This window comes from Poeciliopsis prolifica, unplaced genomic scaffold, assembly GCF_027474105.1.
Source record: "Poeciliopsis prolifica strain line A6 unplaced genomic scaffold, Auburn_PproV2 SCAFFOLD068, whole genome shotgun sequence".
Taxonomy (NCBI): Eukaryota; Metazoa; Chordata; class Actinopteri; order Cyprinodontiformes; family Poeciliidae; genus Poeciliopsis; species Poeciliopsis prolifica.
In genome coordinates, this window is record NW_026562443.1 from 1774831 (window position 1) to 1794697 (window position 19867).

The 19867-nt window shown below is 39.1% G+C and overlaps 1 protein-coding gene across 2 annotated transcripts in view; it reads left to right on the top strand.

The window, feature by feature from the left end:
* Positions 1-5169: 5169 nt before the first annotated feature.
* unc5db (unc-5 netrin receptor Db) overlaps positions 5170-19867 on the top strand; it is a 195607-nt gene continuing 180909 nt past the window's right edge. For both annotated transcript variants that reach the window (XM_055020556.1, XM_055020557.1), the window contains exon 1: positions 5170-5500. In XM_055020556.1, coding sequence (XP_054876531.1) covers positions 5416-5500 — 85 coding nt within the window. In that variant the 5' untranslated portion in view covers positions 5170-5415. The remainder of the gene's footprint in view (positions 5501-19867) is intronic.

Here is a 19867-nt window from a genome sequence, read left to right on the forward strand (position 1 = left end):
TGTCTACCAGCCGTCACTGTGGCTATGATAAGTAGCATGAACGTTCATGACAGGTTCTGCTAGCTGCAGTGTAGCAGAGAGCAAAGGGGGAAACAGGTGGGGGAGATGAGCAGCGCCACATGGAAAATGATTGACAGCATGCCGGCTCTGATTTGATGTTTCTAGCTAGCATTGGGAGCATTGGGAGAAGGTCGAGGGGCTTGACTTTTTTCCACAGATTATTTGTCTCATGAACATGCTAATAATGTCACAACATAATGACAGTTTCAACAAATATGTAAAAAAATATATTTTTATATATATAAAAGTTAAACACTGCAGGTTATATAAACAATTTTTCACATTTATTAAACTATAACCATTGCATCTTTTGGCAGGGCATTCAAAAAATATGCATGAGAGTGCATGACTTTATTTTATTATATCAGTATGTTGTACGTTATCATGTAAGCATATTGTGCTCTGAACTTCAAATAGTATTTGCAAAGACAATTAACATGACTTCAATTTTAAGGAGATAAGAAGCGTTGGCTTGTGGAAAAATACAGGAAACAATGCCGAGTTCCTGCGGTTACCAGAGAGGTTACCAGTCAGGTGGAGAAGGACTGGCGACCAGTTCTGGGTTCTGACCTGCAGCTCCAAACCTCAGCTGGACTTCACAGCGAAGGAACAAAGCATCACACTGAGACTTTCCCCCACAATCCACCGTCCATTACGGATCTCATTCTGTTCGTGATACTAATAGAACGCCATGATATTATACAACCTTGACAGTTTTCTGTGAAGATAATCCATTTATGCTTTTACATTATCCTCACGTCTTTCCCCTGCCACTTCCCCTCAGTGACTAAAACCAAACACCAAAATGTCAGGACAGGTTCCAGCTGAGGAGGTCTAATCACTTCATGTGAAGGTGAAATAATTACAGTGATGTACGCTCTATTTCCTTTTTTTATTATTACTACTTTGACGGAATAATGTCCTCATAGCTTTTGAGTTTGAGTCCCATCCTGTGAACTTATAACTTCCTGTCTATTGAGCCCATTGAACTTTTATTCAGATATAGTGAGTCCCCTATAGTTCCCTGGATCGATCGCTTACTTCCCTGATCAAAAATGAGTAAAAGTGAAACTATTGATGTTGTCACATTACAACGAGGAGCTTCAGTCTGTTTCCTTGTAATAGAACAACACAAACTAATACATAACAATGAAATAGAAGGAAAGTGATGCATGCTTTGTTCCTGAAAGTGGTTAAAATCAATACAAAATCATGTCTTGGAATGGCCTAGTCCAAGGACCTGAAACTTGAAGTTTAGACACTTACAATTGGCTGTTGAGACTTTCCCCAGTGGTTCTTCATAACTTAAGATAAAGAACCAACAAAAATTTCTCAATGTAGATATAATACACTTTTCTTGTCATTTAGTTGAAAACTATCTGCTTTTGTATGTTGTGATTTATCCTTTTATGTTTTCTGTAAATGTTGCATTTTTCCCTTTCTTCAAGACGTTAAACAATTTAGAAAAATATGGTTCTGTACAAATCGGAACAAATTCTCTGTAATAGACGATAATCAAAAATAACAAGTCATCTTTTTTCCAGAAGATCAGGTAATATCTGCTGACTTTTATTTTCCTGAAATGAGGGGAAAATGGCTCTCTGCAGATTCATGATCTAGTCAAAGCCCAGTCCTATAGAACAGAAAATCAGTTGGTTTCAAACCGGAAAACAAACTGAGATGTAATTGCAGTGAATGGTGATTCCAAAAAGTATTAACTAAGTGGGAGGAATTAAATAATTTGTGACAAGTTTGAGTTTTATTTGCAAAAGAAAAAAAAAATATTTGAAAACTGTCACACATTTTTATTTCAATTAACAGCTAAAATTTATGGAAAATTTAAGTGAGGTTATGTATACATTTATTAATATCCGCATATCAGCCCATGCTAGCCTCGACTTCAACCTGTTATCTCCCAATATGCTGTTGACTTGTTGGACATTTTGGATAAATGAATGTCATTTAAATCAAATTCATTTAACACCTGTGCAGGTGGATCACGGCCTTGTTGGGATTTTGAAAACAAAGCAGATATATGGGAAGCCAACCCGAACATGACGGTTTGATCAGAATTATTCATCTGTGATTAAACGTATCAAATGCAGATCCAGAGTGTGTCCTCACCCAGCACCTGCTTCACATGTAAATGAGCCCAATGATTCATACTTTCCTGTTATAGTGTTGGCACAGCAGCACAGGAGCCAGTGGAATGGGATGTGATTTCTTTTTTTTTCACAGGACAGACATTGTGCTTGAATGTAACCTGCTCCTGTGTTTTGCAAACATCAGAGCCTCATATGAGTTTGATCAAATGGCTGAGAGATAAGCCAGGGAACCTTAGAAGGCTGCAGGTTGGATATTTGAGCATGTTTCTGGGTATTTTTCTGCGGCACAACGCCACATGTTCTCCTGCTCCTCAAACAGACACCCAGGGAATCATCCTGGTCATTACCAGCAGTGTATCAGTTATCAAGTGAATTAAATTAGGCGGTGTCGCATGTTTCATATAGCAGACCCCATCAAAGTAACTCTCTGGGGAAGCATCATGATATTAGAGTCACAGATGTGTATTCATATTATATATATATGTATATACCAGGAAAAAATGAAGAGCCCAGTACACTGAAGCTCCTGGTTTTTTCACCAAATATTAATTTCTGCACTCTTCCTGAGTTAAAAGATTCATAATGTTGTTTCTAAATGAATATGAACTTGTTTTCTTTGCATTATTTGAGGTCTGAAACCTGTTTCTTCTTGCATGTTTTTTAGTATTTGGACCGTTTCTCTTTTAACATTTTTTTCTCCAAAGAGTTTTTGCAGCGCTAGTGGCTTGTATTTTTGACAGTAGGCAGACAGGAAAGAGGGCGAGGAGAGGGGGGAAGACATGCGGCAAAGGTCGCTGGGACCGGGAGTCAAACCCACGACGTCTGCGTCGAGAACTGAAGCCTCCAAACGTGGGGCGTGCAAAACCCCTGCGCCACCACAGTACGCCCCCATTTCTCATTTTCTGCAAATAAATACTAAATTCTTGCTTGGAGTTTCCGAGTTGTTGTCAGTAGTTGATAGAGTAAAAGAACAATGTTTATTTTACTCAAAAATATACCTATGAAAAGTAAAAGCAGAGAAACCTGATCATTTTAAGGGTTTTTTTGTGGAAGTGCTGTTTTTTATGCAATGTCTAAAGTATGACAGTGAAGCCAACTAACAGAAATTAACGCTGCATTCAGTGTCAGAGCTTCACCCAGTTAGTAGTGCAGTTAGTTGCACTGTTGCCTTTTTCAGCAAGAAGGTCATGGGTTTGAATCCCAGCCTGGGGTTTGCTGGTATGGATGACGTGTGTGTAGCTTTAAATGCAGGTTTCTGGATTGGGATGCATAGCCCCCTCTAGTGGTGCATGTGAAAACAGAACGTTCCAGCACAGTGGGTATGACAGACCTCCGCTTTCCCTACTGATGTTCAGTTCACAAAATCTGTAAGTAACAAAATATGTTGTTCAGTTTATTTATTGATAAAAAACATTTGGCTCTGGTTCCCACAAAACAGTGTTTAGCAAAGTATAAATGGTTTTAACCAGACTCATGCATTGCTAGCTTCAATTGCTTTTTGATGGGAATTAACATAGCAGGAGACCAGACTAGTGGTTTATATGTTAGTTAGCATTAGCAGTTAGCACTAGCTTTAGAAGTCCTAATTAGCAGTTAGCTAGCGCTAACTGCTAATGCTAAGGTTCACATGCACAGTGCAATGTGTTTTATGGATGTTTATGTCTGTCAACGCAGAGTGGGTTGAGCTTAAAAACAGCACTGCAGTTTTTAAGAGCACACTTGTAAAACAACACTAAATATTTTTATTTGTCTTTTTTTTCAGTTTTTTGACATTTCTGTGGAATAAAACGATGGAAGTAAGAAATACTAGTACTAGCAAAGGGCCTACAAGGAGAAAACTGATATGCTGAAATGGTTGGATGCCCACTTAGTTTGTTTCAGTCTTCTCTCTCCCAGTATTTATACACCTCTTCCTCTTTTCTCACTGGTTCCTCTTGTTATTTTCCTGTCTCTTCCCTGCTGTATTTTCCCTTGGATTTTCAGTTGTTGTTCTCCTCTGGCTCCCTGTGTTCCCATCCTTTTTGTATGCTTTTTTTTTTCTTTAATTCTGGCATCCATTCAACACCTCTGCGTTACTGCTTTTTGATCCACCGTCACTGCATGAAACGTGACTAAAATCAAGTAGCCAGTAAAATAACTTTTACTTTTTCAAGTAATTGTACCATCACTGCATCTCAATGTGTTTGTTTATTTATTTATTTTCCCAATGGCAAAAAAAATACACCTTAGGCCATTACTTTAGAAATGTGTTTTACAAAAAAATATATATAATATAATAATAATACTAATAAGTCACAAAGCCTTAAGGATTACGTGGCCTTATGACTTAGTGTCTCTTTCCAGATTAACTTTGTTTCTCACCCGTTCTGATTTTTTTCTTCCTGTTTTAGAGTCCAAGAGGCTCCATTGATCTGTTTCTCCAGCCCATGTTTCAGGCATTAATCAAGCCAGGGTGTGATCTGTCATTATTAATTTAATAAAAAGGAAATAAACTTCTGGCTTAGGAATAGTTAATTGACACAAAGCAGCAGAACACACATCATTTTCTATTCTTCAACACATTCAGAAAACATGTAGGAGTTAATTGTAGCACTTTTCTCAGTGAATTAGATTTTTAAAGCAGAATCTCTGCTCTGCTTTAAAAATCAAGTGCCACTGCTGACCTCTGAACCCTAAGCTGCAGCTGCCTCGGATAGAATCAACCCGGTCAAGTTCAGGTCATCAGTGTCTCCTCCTCTGAGTTATGATTTATTTATTTTTGTTAATCAAACAACCTCCAGTGAAAGTCAGCTGTTGTGTTTTGTTCTTTGCCTGACCGGAGCGGCGGACCGCTGCCTGCTGCATTACAGTAAGAAGAACAATAAGTAGAAGAAGAAGAAGAGGTGTTGGAGCGATCGGAGCCCACCTCTCCTCCTCTCTCCTCCTCCCGCTGCCATTGGTCGGAGCGCAGCAGGCTCCGGTGCTGATGATGCTTTGAAAGGGGGGAGTAAAACAGAGAGCGCACGTCTCTCCCGCTGCGCGCACACTGCACGCACGGCGAAAGTGGAGTGAAGATGCTTGTCCCCCCTCGACCGGCAGCCCAGTCCGCCAGCCGTCCTCTTGTCCCCCAGTCTGTTTTTCTGCTGCCAGCCCGTCACGCTGCCTCTGCGCCCGCTTTACGCAAGGAATCCGGAGCGGCAGCCGGAGGAGGCGAAGGGAGACGCGAGGGTTCCGGAGAGCCGTCACCTCTATAGCGCATCAGTGGGGAGCTATGGATGCGCGGACCAAAGGACGCTTTCTCTTCGCCGTGGGCCTCCTGTGTGGGTTTTGCTGGCCGGCATCAGTCACCTCCAAAGGTAGGAGATTCCTCTCCATGAAGCACGCATGGTTACTTTGCGCTCACTGACTGTTTTCTGCGTGCCAACCCTCGTGGTTGCGCACCACTTGTCGCCTGAATGAAAACGTTACGTTATTGATCCGTGGGCGTTGTAAATACTCCAAAGCGCACACGCAATCACCAGAATGCGTTCTCGTTTTTTATTTTATTTTATTTATTTTTTTTATTTTAGCTTTGCTTTGCGCTGCAGTAGCTCGTTCTGATCCCCCCATATAGGATGGGGAGCTTATTGAATCATAAAGCTAAAAACTTCCGCTGCCAGTCGCTGGAGCTGCGTGTCTGTCACTGGGGTCGCTGCTGATTCTCCTATTTCACTTATTCTGAAATAAATCCATCAGATGGAGAGCAGGCTGCGTGGAGGAGAGCGGCGGGATGCAGGCACGCCTGTGCAACAGGCATGGTGCGTTTTTTTAGTTTTTTTGTTTTTTTTTAAATAATCTGTCCAGAAAAAAAGAAGTGGTTGTTAGAAAAAAAAAAAAAAGATTTACGCAACAAAAAAACATACAATGTCAAGAGGATCAAGATGCGCCTTCAGTGCTTCCTTTAAAGGACGTTTGCTGCAGATGAAACATGAAGCCTTTTTTTGCAAACGATCTGCATGCAGGTTCACACTAACGGTGGTGAAGCTCAGCTCCTCTACACACCGTGTTGCTGCATTTTTCACTCAAAAAAAAAAGAAAAAGAAAAAAGAAAGAAAAGACTCCAACAGTTCTGATTTAAAGCTGGATTTTGAGCTGCAGCACTGAAATAAAACCAAGATGATTTTTTCTGTAATTCTGTGAGCTGAATGACAACAAAACCTTCTTGGTTCTTTGCTCCTGATGTAGTGAATGTAAAATTGGCTAATCTGCCTAAATACATCAGTATTATGTGCTGCTAACTCTCCAGCTGTGTTCTCCTGCTGCTGTAGAGGATGATGGGGTGCAGTCATGGTGTTTGTCAGAGATGCTTCTTCTGTGGATGAACACTCTGAAAAGTTGCTTCATGAAGTTGGACTGGTTGTTGTGATGTATTTAGGTTGCAGCGTACAGAGGGAGAGCGCCTGCCTTTTCATTGTACATGTGGAGTCTGTTGGATCGCGTGGCTTTTATCGTTCTGCCATGCTGTCACCTCCTGCTGCGCAAAGACAATCAGAGACTCAGCCCATAATAACTGCCTGATCCAGATAAACCTGACGTTTCTGCAGATTTGGAAATTTTAAAATAAGGTTCGTGGGCTTATGCTGGCAGATGCAGGTTTTCGCTTTTCTTCCTGGGAATATGGCAAACACTGATTCCAAAAATAATTTTTAAAAAAGTGCCACACATTTCATAGAAGTAAAATTTTTACTATGCTCATAACAAACAGCATCACAGACTGTTTAAGCTCTGATAGTACGGAAAAGTTCTCAGGTTTTATCCAGATTACTAACGGCAGAAAAAAAAGAACAGGGTTTTCATCGATGACCAGTTTATTTATGCATCCTTACAAAAGTTTCATGTTGTTTTTTCCAAGTTTGCATCTTTTTACCTGCATTAAAAATGCATCGTAAGGTTGCGACTGACAATTGTTTTAGTAATTAATTATTCTGATGATTAATCGGATAACAAAAATTGACTGAAATGCAGGAACAGCTTTACTTTGATTATTGGAGCAGACGACGCATCTAAAAAGTACTTCTGACATCAACATGTGGGGAGGTCATCTCTGCTTGACTTCTCAACAAATCAGTGTGTGGGTAATCTGTCTATCTTTTTATTTTTCTGATCACCTTTTGCTATTTAAATAGCAAACTGGCAAAAGGTGCTTAATTATAGTTATTGATTTTGTAGAATTTGATCCAGGTGACTAAAAGACTGACTAGAACATATTTACAAAGACTTTTTTTTAGTGCTAAATGCAAACTGTATATGTTTTCTGCACAGTTTTGGCTTCACTGGTCTTTCATTTTGTGGCTTCATAACTGAGCTAACAGTTGATCAACTACTGAATCAGTTAGTGATTATTTCAATAACTGATTCATCATTGTTAATCCGATGAATCGCTTTGTCTCCAGGGGACATGCTCTCTTCAAAACCAGTCACAAACAAAAAGAACTTTTGGAACTGCATCCCTTAAATTTATATATAGCTTCATATTTATTTCCTGGAATCCCAGGGCCCAGCAGCACAGCTGCTGCTGCTGCTGCTGCTGCTGTTTCAGCTGCTGCTGCTGTTTCAGCTGCTGCTGCTGCTGCTTCAGCTGCTGCTGCTGCTGCTTCAGCTGCTGCTGCTGCTTCTGCTGCTGCTTCAGCTGCTGCTGCTGCTGCTTCAGCTGCTGCTGCTGCTGCTTCAGCTGCTGCTGCTGCTGCTTCAGCTGCTGCTGCTGCAGCTTCAGCTGCTGCTGCAGCTTCAGCTGTACATCTGTAGAACTTCAAAAGAGAAACTCACAAAGAAGAAAATAGTTTCCTGCTCCCACTAATCAGACCTAATGAATATCAAATTAAAACTGTTTTTGCAGGTAAAACATATTTATTATTTAGTACTTTGCACAGCAGGGGCATAATGGAATGAAGTGAAAACAGCTTCTTTGTGTTTTTGTTGCTCTAAGTGGGATTCTTGATGAATGGAGGAATCCTACAGAGTGTGTTTCATTTTTCTCATTCTGAATTCTATGGTGGAAAAGAAATTACAGAGCTACGCCTGATGATATTGAAACTATTAAAATGCTCAGTTTCTGTGAGGTGAAGGATTCTTCAAGCCAGAAAAGTCTGAATAAAAGGAGTAATCAAAGGAGCAGAAATGGTCAAGATCAAGATACCCTGAAGGTCATCAGCAGTCATTACCCGGAGTCCGATGACCCTTGTAAATGATGACCCATAGTTTAAGAAGCGCCTCTTTCAACTCCTTATGAAAAGGCTCAGAATGAAACCCTGGTTTACCATCACACTAAACCAATTTTCATTCTTCTACAGATTTTCTTAGTTTTTTTTTTATTCTCATAACCAGAATGGTAAAATCTATTTCTTTTCCACTAATGGTGACTGTTGAAATTGAAACACCAGAAAACAACAAAAGCACTTCAAGGTGAGCTGCATCGATAAGCTGTACTCAGAATTCCTGTCATTCTCTGACTCTGGATACCAAAGGAGTCATCATCAAAAAGGCTCATAGAAAAGAAAAGAGATCAATAAGTTGTGGCTCCGGAGACCTCGGGCCAGATGGGGTGTCCACTGCCATTTTCACATTCAATTTGACAGTGTTTCACATGTCAGATTTGTCAGTGAATGCACCTCTGAAAGGAAACCATAAAATAAAAACATTCTAAAATTTCCCAAAGCACACCCTGACTTACCCTTATCAGGCAAGTCTTTAAAAACAATAACTGAGAGTTAAGTGCTATTATTTTTTTCGAACAAGTGGTTCCCTGACTTGATCATTTCCATCTAAATGACTAGTTTTATTAATAATTACCTCATAAAGTATTTGTAGCTAGCCACAGTTTGAGATTCATAAAATCTTTATCATATTTGTGAAACACACAAACATAGTTTCTGGGTATGTGGGTGTTAGAACCACCTTAGATTGAGATATGCAGGAAAACCACGATGCATAGACTAGTCAAGTCTAGACTGAATCGTTGCTTCCACCAGGCAGTTTTTGACTTGTGAAACATTTGCTTGATTTGTTTGCCTTGATTAATCTGTTTATGAAGCCAGTAACACTGGTATTTAGAGAGAGGAACCTCAGGGTCGTGTTCTAAGTCATCTGTCAAAGATAGTCTGATAACCAAGCACTTTAGGGTCACATTTACATTACAGGGGGAGAAGGTTCTTCAAATAATTTTGTGAAACTGTGAACAAAGAGAAGTACCACAACTTGCAACAGTGGGAAATAACAACAGCTTTATTTTCCACCTGACAGCAGCTAAATGTAATGCAAATGTAGGAAAAGCATACTGAAAGTTTTTGCCTGTCAAGGTTTTTTCGATTCCACAAACAATATTTTTGTTTGAAATGTTTTTTTTAAATATCTGTATCCATGCTTATAAAATTATCAAAATGAAACAAAGGAACTGGTGGATGTTAGGTCTGTTGTGGTAATGCTGGATGATAAATTGTCCCAAGTTTTCCCTCTCAAAGACTAATGGACTTTAATTTAGGACAGAACATTCCACACTGGAAATGGGAGACATTTTAAAAGTCCAAAAATAAAACACAACCTAAAGCAATAAAGAAAACTGAGATAAAAACTATTTACTACTGACAGCACAAATAAATGATGTGTCTGTAAACAAAATTACCCATCAAAAAATATCATGGGAATGAAAATTGTTGAGCTCATTTTATTGTCATACAATTAACTGCTTACTGAAACAGGCTTAGAGATGAACTATAGGTTCAGGTGAGCCGTCTGCTGGGGCAGCAGGAGTAAATAAAGGCCATAATGAAACTTGAAGTGACAGTTCATATTATGTCATACAGAGGTTATGATCAGGCTGAGAAGGCTTCAAACAATTTCAGGCAACAAAACAATTTCATGTTTAGAATTCTAAATTCTCAAACAGAAAAAAAATGAATGACTTTGAAACACTAACCTGGAGTCCCCCATCTCCAGGAACACGTGACACTGTTTGATTTACCATTCCTTTCTGCGTGACATCAGTCACACATGCCACAAAAAAAAGTCAGTACTCACGTCATTCCCGCTCTCTACCAACCGGAGTCCAGCCAGCCAGCAGCGGTCTGCTGCTGCAGCAGGACCTGACAGCTCCGACTCGCACACAGCAGGACTTCAGCTCCCGACGATCAATGGCCAAAGTTAGTTGGGCCCCTGGTGGCTTGAAATGAGACTTACGCGAAGGGTCACGAATGAGGGCTCCTTCATGCGCAACACATGAATAGTGCGGCCCGGGGGGGCGCTTTAAAAAGCTCTCCTCATGTCTCTGAGCTGTGATAAAACACGCGGGGGGTTATCTGAACACGCACATCTTTCTTAGCCTTGCCGTGACTCCCTTTTGATAAAGAGGTCGGATTTTGTTTCTAACAGAACATGCTAAGAGGTTGTGAGAGTATTTTGGTAACATCTCTTGAAACCTGAATCCCGGTGAAGCTCTTGTTGATTTCACTTGTCATGCAGGTGCATTTATTTAGGGGCTGATGATTTATTTATGTGCTGCGTGTTTTAGCAGCAGTGTGGGTTCTGTGTAGAGTAAGAAGAGCGGTAATCGAAGGGATTAATTCAAGTTTGAGTGTTGAAGTCATCCAGTTCATTTATTAGTTTTTCAGGAAGTTGTGCTAATGATTACGAAGACAATATATTTTGTGTGATTTGAATATGGTAGCATTTGGAATGTGTGTCACTTCATTTGATAAACTTTAGCGGTTGTTGGTGCACTGGCTGCACTTCTCTATCCAATTGCCCATTTATAAAAATCCTGACCTGCCGATTCTGATTTTGTTCAATGCCAATGTTTCAACCGATGCATCAACCTATGCATCAACCGATGCCGATCCATAATAGGAAAACAGCTGAATTGACGTAAGATGTTTTTTTTTTGTGTGTGTTTTTCTTTAAATACGGATATAAATGCACTTAGTTAAGAATGTGTTTGATAATTTTGCACAAGTACCACATACCGACAGCTTCACAAGCTTGGTCAAAATATGTAAAAACAGAACTTTAATGTGTTCAGTCGGTGGAAGTAGGAGTAGATTAGCCAATGTAAATAATTGACTTTTATTGATCATCTTGGTTAAACATAAACTGCAACAAACTTTCAATCAGATGGTTCATATGGAAATTGGAATGAGCTATTCTAAATATAATGCAAGATTAATTATGACTTCGATAAATACCCAGTCTTGATTTACTTATTTTCCAATGTCAGAATCAATACAGATATCAATATCAGATCAGTTCATCTTCGGTTTGAAATGCAAGTTTATGCTTTTTGCTGATTCCTTAAAATTACAAAAATCGGGACCAATTTATCGGTGCATCCCTAGCATACAGCATCTTCCCCACCCATGACGTGTTCTTTTGTCAAACGTTGCTCAAGTAATCATCACTGCCTGGCCTGCCACGCCGTTCTCCTCCGTTCTGCTGCTGCTGCAGCCTCAGACCCGCTCCCACAAACCCAATGTCTCTTTCCTCCTTTCTAAAGTAAAAAAAAAGAACACATACAAAAAAACCAATATTTAAAAAAAAACAAAAAATGTCAAAAATGACAAAATGTGGCTACTTTTGTTTTCCTTGCAAAAAAAAAAAAAGAAAAAGAAAATATATCTCAAGGTTTTTTTTTTTTTTACTTTGCTGCTCACAGGGCTTTCAGTGAAACGGACAAAGGTCATATCTGTTATTTTCCTTGAGAGAAAGCAAAGGGGCTCTTTTATTCTGCCTGCAGATTCAAGAATGAATCATGATAGTCGGGCTGCCATAGAGGGGGGGACAACATGCGCAGTTGAGTGCCCAGATTTACATTTAAATGAAACCAAATGGCTGTACATTCAGAAATGATATACAGTAATGATGATGGTAATAAAAGCAAAGTCCTCTTTCATATTGGACCTGCTGCTGCTTGGAATTGCTGTCGTTCGGCCGGAATTTTCAGGTACAGTCAGTGAGTTATGTCTTTGCTATGTCAAGACTATTACCTTAACGTTTCAACGAGTAGATTCATCAGCATCCTGCCTAAGAGGCTTAATGTAGTCAGCAATCAGCCCCGCAGCTCATTGGGTTTTTCAGTCTGCCGCGTGGCAGAATGGTGCTTATAAATTCTGCTCTTTTTTTTTTTTCCTGCCTTCATCGTGACATATGAATCTGCAAGTTTCTGCCATTCCACAAGGCTCTCATCCATTCAGGTTTCTAAAAGTTATTTGGGGATGTCATTTCTCTGGACCCAAGCCCAGCAATCATTACAGAAAGCCTGACGCATCCAAGTTCCTACAATGGTGAAAAAACCCCCCGCCACTGGGTAGCCCAAGTTAAAGGTTTCATTCAGACACAAGATATTTAGGATCTTGTGTCTTAAAATATATGAAAATGATATAAGTTTACATATAAACTTAACAAGATAATTTTTTTTTAACTACGGCTGGATGATATTTGTTAGTATACTATTGCAATACCCTGGTGAGATGTTGCAGTGATATTTGTTCCAGCTGACCTACATTTTCACAACTGTTGTGTTTTTGTTTTTCTTTTACCATTGATAGGTAAAAAAAAAGTTCACCTTTAACGGCGCCAGCAACATTTTTCTAAATACGGATATTTAGAAAAATGATTGCTGATTGTTTAGAATGTTGAAAGAACTGATGAAAGATGTTAGCTATCAATTTAGGTCTGAAACTCTTTTCGTAATAGTCTCAAAAGGTCTAAATTTTGAGTAGGTGAAACATGCAGAAAACCTGGTAAAGGTGCATCCAACAAGCCAATTGTATGACTGGTATCATGGACACACTGTACAGAGCAGCCAACCTGGTCTATGAATCAATTTTTACGGATTGACCTATTCACTCATTTTATTTTTGATTTTTTTCAGAGCACATATCTAATTTTTTTAAAAACAAAATACCATGCTAACACTACTGGCTGGCATTTGCAAAGCAGCCAGTCCAGGAGCACCTTTTTTTGTCCTTGGTGCTGATTGGCTATAGACACAAGAACAGAGAAAAGGAAGGCTGTAGCTGTTAACCCATACAGTAGCATGGAGACGGTTCACACTGAACGTAATATTATATATTAAGGTATATTTGGTGTTTAGAAGCATCTTTAGCAACCGTCTCAAGTGTTTCTGTATTTTAGTTATTTGTGTGTGCTGTGGTCCCTAACCCCATGACTGCAAGGTGTTCTCTGTCATTTTCTCTTTGAATTTTTTTCTTTTTTTACATGTCTCAGTCGCTGCTTAACTTCCTTATTTATTCCCAGTCTTTCCTGCCTTCCAGGCTGCATGCTATACTAGTTCAGCTGCCACCCTCGTCCCCAGTATTTAGGTGTTATTCACAAATAGCATCACTCATGACATTCCAGGGCCCTTTTGCCTCTGACTTTTGATTTCTCCAAGACCCCACAAATATCTGTTAAGGATTGTTGGAAGAAATGTGAGAGAAGCGCCACCAGGGCGGGGTGAGACGGCCCATTCGGTCACAGCACTAAATCATGGAACAAAGCTGCAGATACCATTCATCCATCTCAAGTCTGCAGATTCAATCAGCTGTGCTTCTGGAGCCACATGTCTTCATTCCACAGCCTCCTTCACGCCGCGGCTCAGCGGCTCTCCTTTCAGATAACTGTTGTAAAAATTGGGGAAAAATACATGTTGATTTATTCATTTATTTATTTGGATCTTTGCACGTTCTTTCCTTTTATTAAGTGTTTATTTTCCAACATTGAAAGCTAAAAATATAATTTTTCTAATAGTTTGTGAAAATGTTTACATTCCTTTTACTTTTTCAGATATTGTGGTATTATAGCCATGAACAGCCATTGTCTTTTTACGCATGAGACCAACACAGGAGATAATTGTTGTGTGGAAGGACAAGGATATGATCTATTCACTTTTTGAGATAAAAATAAAAGACTTAAATGTGTTGAGTGTAAGTAGTGTAAAGTTTATAAAGGCAAGTTGCTTCCCTCCACCCCCCAAAAAAACTCATGAAAGCTTTTGTGAAAGGCACACAAACACACACATATGCACACACACTGACCCTTTGCAGGCTTTAATGCTCTCCACATGTAGAGTTGTCCGTCTGCACACTCACTGTGACATCTCACTACCTGTGTTTACAGACGGTGTGCAGCAGATGAGCTTTTTACAAGGCTGTTTTACGACGCTGTCGTGTTTAGCAAACCTCCGACTTCTATAAAAGTCTCTGTGTGGATGGGAACACGTCTAGATTGGCATACACACAAAGACGCAGTGAAGAAGCCCACACACAAGTTCCCTTGAAACTTGATTAAAACAACACGGCTAACCGTGTTTGATAGGATCGGCGCGAGGGCCTCCGTATGTTCACAGTCAACCGAGAGCCAAAGCCTAATTTCTTATCAAGTTAGAGAGAGTTCAATAATGTTATGGAAAAACGTGTCCTGTTGATGTATGGCTCCTGGTTGAAATCTATCTGAGCTGATCTCAAAGTAAATGGTTTTTTGAAAAACTGGAAGAGGAGAAGCCCTCAAAGTCCAACCAAAAAGGAGCCAAGGTTAAGACGGTCCTTACTGTGTGCATTACATGTTCCTAATCAGCCTTTTTTTTTTTTTTACTTGGAGTCCAACGGAAAAGAATGCAGCTTAATAGAAGTATAGAGATATGCTGCAAAGATTGTCAATTGTTCCACAGTGACTTGCTGTAAAATTGGATATAGAATCAGTTCGAATCCAGAACCTTTCGGATTCCTTTTGTTTCCAGAAAAAAACAACAAAAAAACTATTTTTCATGTGTCTTTTATTGGTTATCATTTCAACTTTAAATTTCTGTAATGTGAATTAGTGGTGAAAACTGGGCTCTTTGGTTTTAGAGGCTAACATGCAGAGCTGAGCTGTTAGTAAAATTTCAACCGACTATTAAGAAAAATATAATTTTAAAAAGCCTTGCTTCACATTAGTTTAGACTTTGGGTATAAATTCACCCGTTTCTTTGGTTTCTCCAACCCTCTGCAGCTGTCATGAAGTCCAACCATCTCCCATGTTCTTAGTAACAAGTTTAATTGCAGCCCAACCACATAAATAAAACACAGTCAGTGCAAAAACTAGAAGAATAAGAAAGTTTATGTTTTCAGCATCATTTTATGTTGAAGAAATCCTGATGAATGACTCTGAATAGGTCTTTAATGTTGTTAGGGGGGACAGAGCTGCTATTATCCGCTTTCAAATAAAATTTGATTGATTGATTGATTGATTTCATAAATATAATAGAAGTTATAGTAGAAGTTTTATAAATCCCAAACTGTATTAAAGAAGTTCTGTCCATTGTAGAGTTTCCCGGTTCAGGTTTGATGACTTATTGAAACTCTGTTATTGAGGCTCTTTCGTCGCTTTGAGAGAAAGTTACATTTACTTCAGCATGGTTGCAGCTGTGTGTTCAGCCATGGTGCTGCTCTCACATAGTGTACAGAAATCACAGCTGTCCTGTCTGTCTCTGTGATTCAGTTGTGGATAATGCAGAGGTTGTCAAATAAAAGATTCAGTGGAGTGCGAAGGATCATCAGTCGACTCCGTAAACACAACAGAGTTACTTGAGAACTACTTCCATTCTTATTTCAAAATTAGTCTCAGATGCAACAGGGTGTCGACACCTGTTTTCATTCAGAGCTCCTATTGAGCTCCTGCTGCACCAAACGAAGTCAGCAGTGGATCAATATTCTGCTTTTTGACGCAGCATTTTAATGTCGCCAGATCCGTTCCACAGTGTCTTGTCGCACTTCTTACATGCACAGCAGCCACACACAAAACCTACCAAACCTCAGCAGCTTATACTTCACCATCACTAATGTGAGCATGGACCGATATCTGCCTGTGACGTTTTATTACACCTGAATGTAATGCAGGAGGGACAATCAGACAAAATAAAGGGCAGCAGTTCATTAAACCTTTAATGAGGAAGCGGAGAGGACAGTAAGCCACAGACAAACATAAAAGCTGCAAACCCACTGGACAGACCACAGGTCTTTTTCTTGGCGGTCTGATGTATTTCCTTTGATACGCCGATCCTGATGCTGTTATGTTGTTGCTGCTGCACTAACTTTCATGGCCTTGGGTGAACTGTTCAAACATGTCCTGTGTTGATCCATGGTGGAGCAGCAGGCCTGCCGGGACAGAACAGTGCTGAAGGACACCTAGTGATGAATGGACTGCCCAGCTGCAGTCCCAGCTCACTGTGTCCTGTACCTGCCTGCAGGACCTCATGCTCTTGTTGCCAACCTCATCATTGGAAGAAACGACTCCCAATGAGCAGCAAACATTGGTAGGAGGAGTTTAACTTTCCTCACCTTCATGCATGTAGTTGGTAGATAGGATCAAACTCTTTTTAAACTAGTCGATTCATCGTTTTACATCCTAGCTAATGCAACAATGAAAACTGGTAACAAGCGATTCTGAACTATTTTTTGACAGACTGTTGTTCAAAATGGATTAACTGATGCATCAGCTTGGAGTTCAGTGTATTTCAGTGTCGCTATGTTCTGACTCTGTGGAAAAGCTAAAATATTCTGTTGCTGTGAAACAGTAAATCCCTTCTCGTACACTACCGTTCAAAAGTTTGGGGTCACCCCATTCATTACTATAGCTTTTGTGAGGAGCTAAACTGTTTTCAGATGTGTGCACATGGTTGCACAAGGGATTTTGAAACATCAATTAGCCTTCTGAGCCAATGAGCAATCACATTGTACCATTAGAACACTGGAGTGATAGTTGCTGGAAAAGAGCCTCTATACACCTATGTAGATATTGCACCAAAAACCAGACATTTTTAGCTAGAATAGTCATTTACCACATTAGCAATGTATAGAGTGTATTTCTTTAACGTTAGGACTGGTTTAGAGTTATTTTCATTGAAAAGTACAGTGCTTTTAGTGACATTTCAATGTGACCCCAAACTTTTGAACGGTAGTGTATATAACTTTGGTTACGGTCTTTTCTTGTCACACATTATGATTTAAAATGATGAATTCATTTACTAAGGGAACAAAGCAGCCTGATACTTTGGGGACATGAAAATGATCCTTGCTAAATAACGACACAACTTTTATAAACAACGCTTTTTAGAAAACTGAAATCAAAAAATGAAATATGTTGAACCTGAGAGCCAGATGTCGACAGGAGTGGCCAGCTTACTAATATTACTCCAAAGACAAGCTGAACATGGAAAGAGTCAACAGACCTAAGTATACTGGTTGAAATCAATGTTTGTGGTTCAATATTAATGACAAAGCAATCAGACAAAAATAGCATTCATAGAGAATTAGCAAACCAGAACCACAGCTGTTCAAAGACACAAAAACTCTGTCAATACCAAAAACACCAACGCCTGATTTATATCTGCCAAACAATGTTTTCATAATCCTCAAATGTCCGATTGATTGTCCCACAAGATCTTTGAGCAGTCTTTCAGCTAGCAAGCCAGCAGGCTAAAAAGCCTATGTTTGTTTTTCTCCATATATTTGTTCAATAGTTCAGGAACAGTCTGGCTTCAGTTCAGTTTACAAGGCTGTTTTACGATGCCATCCTGTTTAGCAAACCTCCAACTACTATAAAGCCTCTTTGTGGACAGGGGCAAGTTTAGATTAGATTTGTGCTGGCATACCTTTGGCTTTTTTTGTTTGTTTATCAAAGTTATGGCAATAACTCTTTGCAAAACCTTTTTGTTGCAAGAGCACAATGGGTTGTGCGATGGGACAATGATCCAAAGCACATCCCTGAGTCCAACTCTGAAAAAATCAAAAAGACCCTGGAAAACGTTCAGGTTTTTATGATTTAGTTAAAGTCTGTATTTCAACGTGATTAAGGTGTGGCATACCCTTAAACAGGCCATTTATGCTCTAAAACAATTTTGTAAAGAAGAGTGAGAAAGTGATATGAAATGATATAAAATACTGCCAATGATTATAAGCTGTTCGACTTAGGAGGCGATTAGATTTTTTTTTCCTTAGATAAAAGAAACTAATATTTATATTTATGTTTGTCTGACATAGAAAATTGTTTGAAAGTCTGAAACATTTTGGTATGAAAAGAAAGTACCAGTATCCCTTCATTACTGTTTCCACAGGGACATTTTCCCTGCAGCAGAGTGGAAAAGAAACATAAGAACAAAATCACACATCATCAGTGGCAAAATATTGAAAAATAAATTCTGTGACAAAAACAATGAGAGAAATTATAATCATGCCCACTTTAATTTTCCATTGCAAGTTTACCTGAAAAATTACAGACTTTTTCCATCTGTATAGAATCTCCTGGATTCTTGTATTTTACTTTTTCAGAGCACTTTGAGTTTTATAACAGTAATTATCAAATGTTCACTGTCAGAAAAAAAGTAAGACATTGACTTGACTTGGCCTTGTTTCCTTGGAGACAAATGTGAGGTTACTACACACACATTGTCACTACACAATACTGTAATCTTTGAATATGTTTATATTAGGACAAAGCGTGTGATAATCAGGGCATATTTGCTTTGGAAGATAAGAAAGGAACCGGTAAGCTTTTATTGTCACAGTGTCCAACAAAAACATCGCCTTCTATCTTCAGGTTCAGACAGAAAGTCTTCTGTGTGCAACGTCTTTGCATCAATCAGCTTTGAAAACTCCAGAAAGCTCTGTAAACAAACTGCTTTACTAAATCGCTCTAATTATTGCAAGAATATTGCTAAGAGGGCAGAATCTGTCACACATGGATTGACTCGCAATGAGAGAAGAAAGTGAAGGGCAGAGATTCATAGCAGACTTTCTGTTACTGCCTGATCTGAATGTTGCTGATTACACAGGACTTGATTAAGTGAAGTATTTCTGTGAATATTTTTGCATGTTAAACACTCCAATTGACCAATTAGGCTGGTGCAGAGCCTAACAGCCTAGTTTAGACAAACATTTCCTGGGAGTAAATGAGAAACACGGACAGATAAACACTTTGAAGCCAGTGGAGCCGTAGCATCTCTAAAAACGCTGCCCAAATGAAACTATGACATTTGACTTCCCTTTAGGTTGAATGAAGTGTTTATTTAATAAACTTAATAGTTGAATTGAATAGTGTTACTGTTCCTGAGTGTCCAGCAAACGGGCCTGACCAGAACCTCAAGGAAGTTCTAATATTTGGTTTATAGTCACAAACATACTTTTGAGAAGCTTTTTGAATGGATATTATGCAATATTCTCCTTTTTTTCTGAGAAAGTACATTTTATCTGTAGGTTATCATGATCAATATTACAAGAATGACTTGAAAAATCTAAATCCACCTGGGGAAGAATTCAGGCCTGCGTCGTTATTCGTGGTTCGACATGTCAATCTGTTTAACAGAACCATAGATTGTGATTTTTTTTGCATATGATTGTGATTTGCAGTGAGAGAAGAGTGTAAGTAGAAGAAGGGACTGAGGAATAAAGATGTGTCATATTCAACCCTGTTGGTATTGGCACAATTTTCCTCTTTTCAAATAAGATTTCTGCTCGTATTTGTACATCTTTTTCAGTGGCAATTCTAATACCACTTATTTTAAATAGGCTATGGCTTTTTGAGCTCAAATGCATATGTAGATTTTGGACATTTTGTAAATGCTGGATTCATTTCTACTTTATTTTATTTGATTCTTTGAGGAATAACCATAAATCAGGCCAGCTTGTCACAAAAATAATGACCTTTAGGTAGGTTTTAAACAT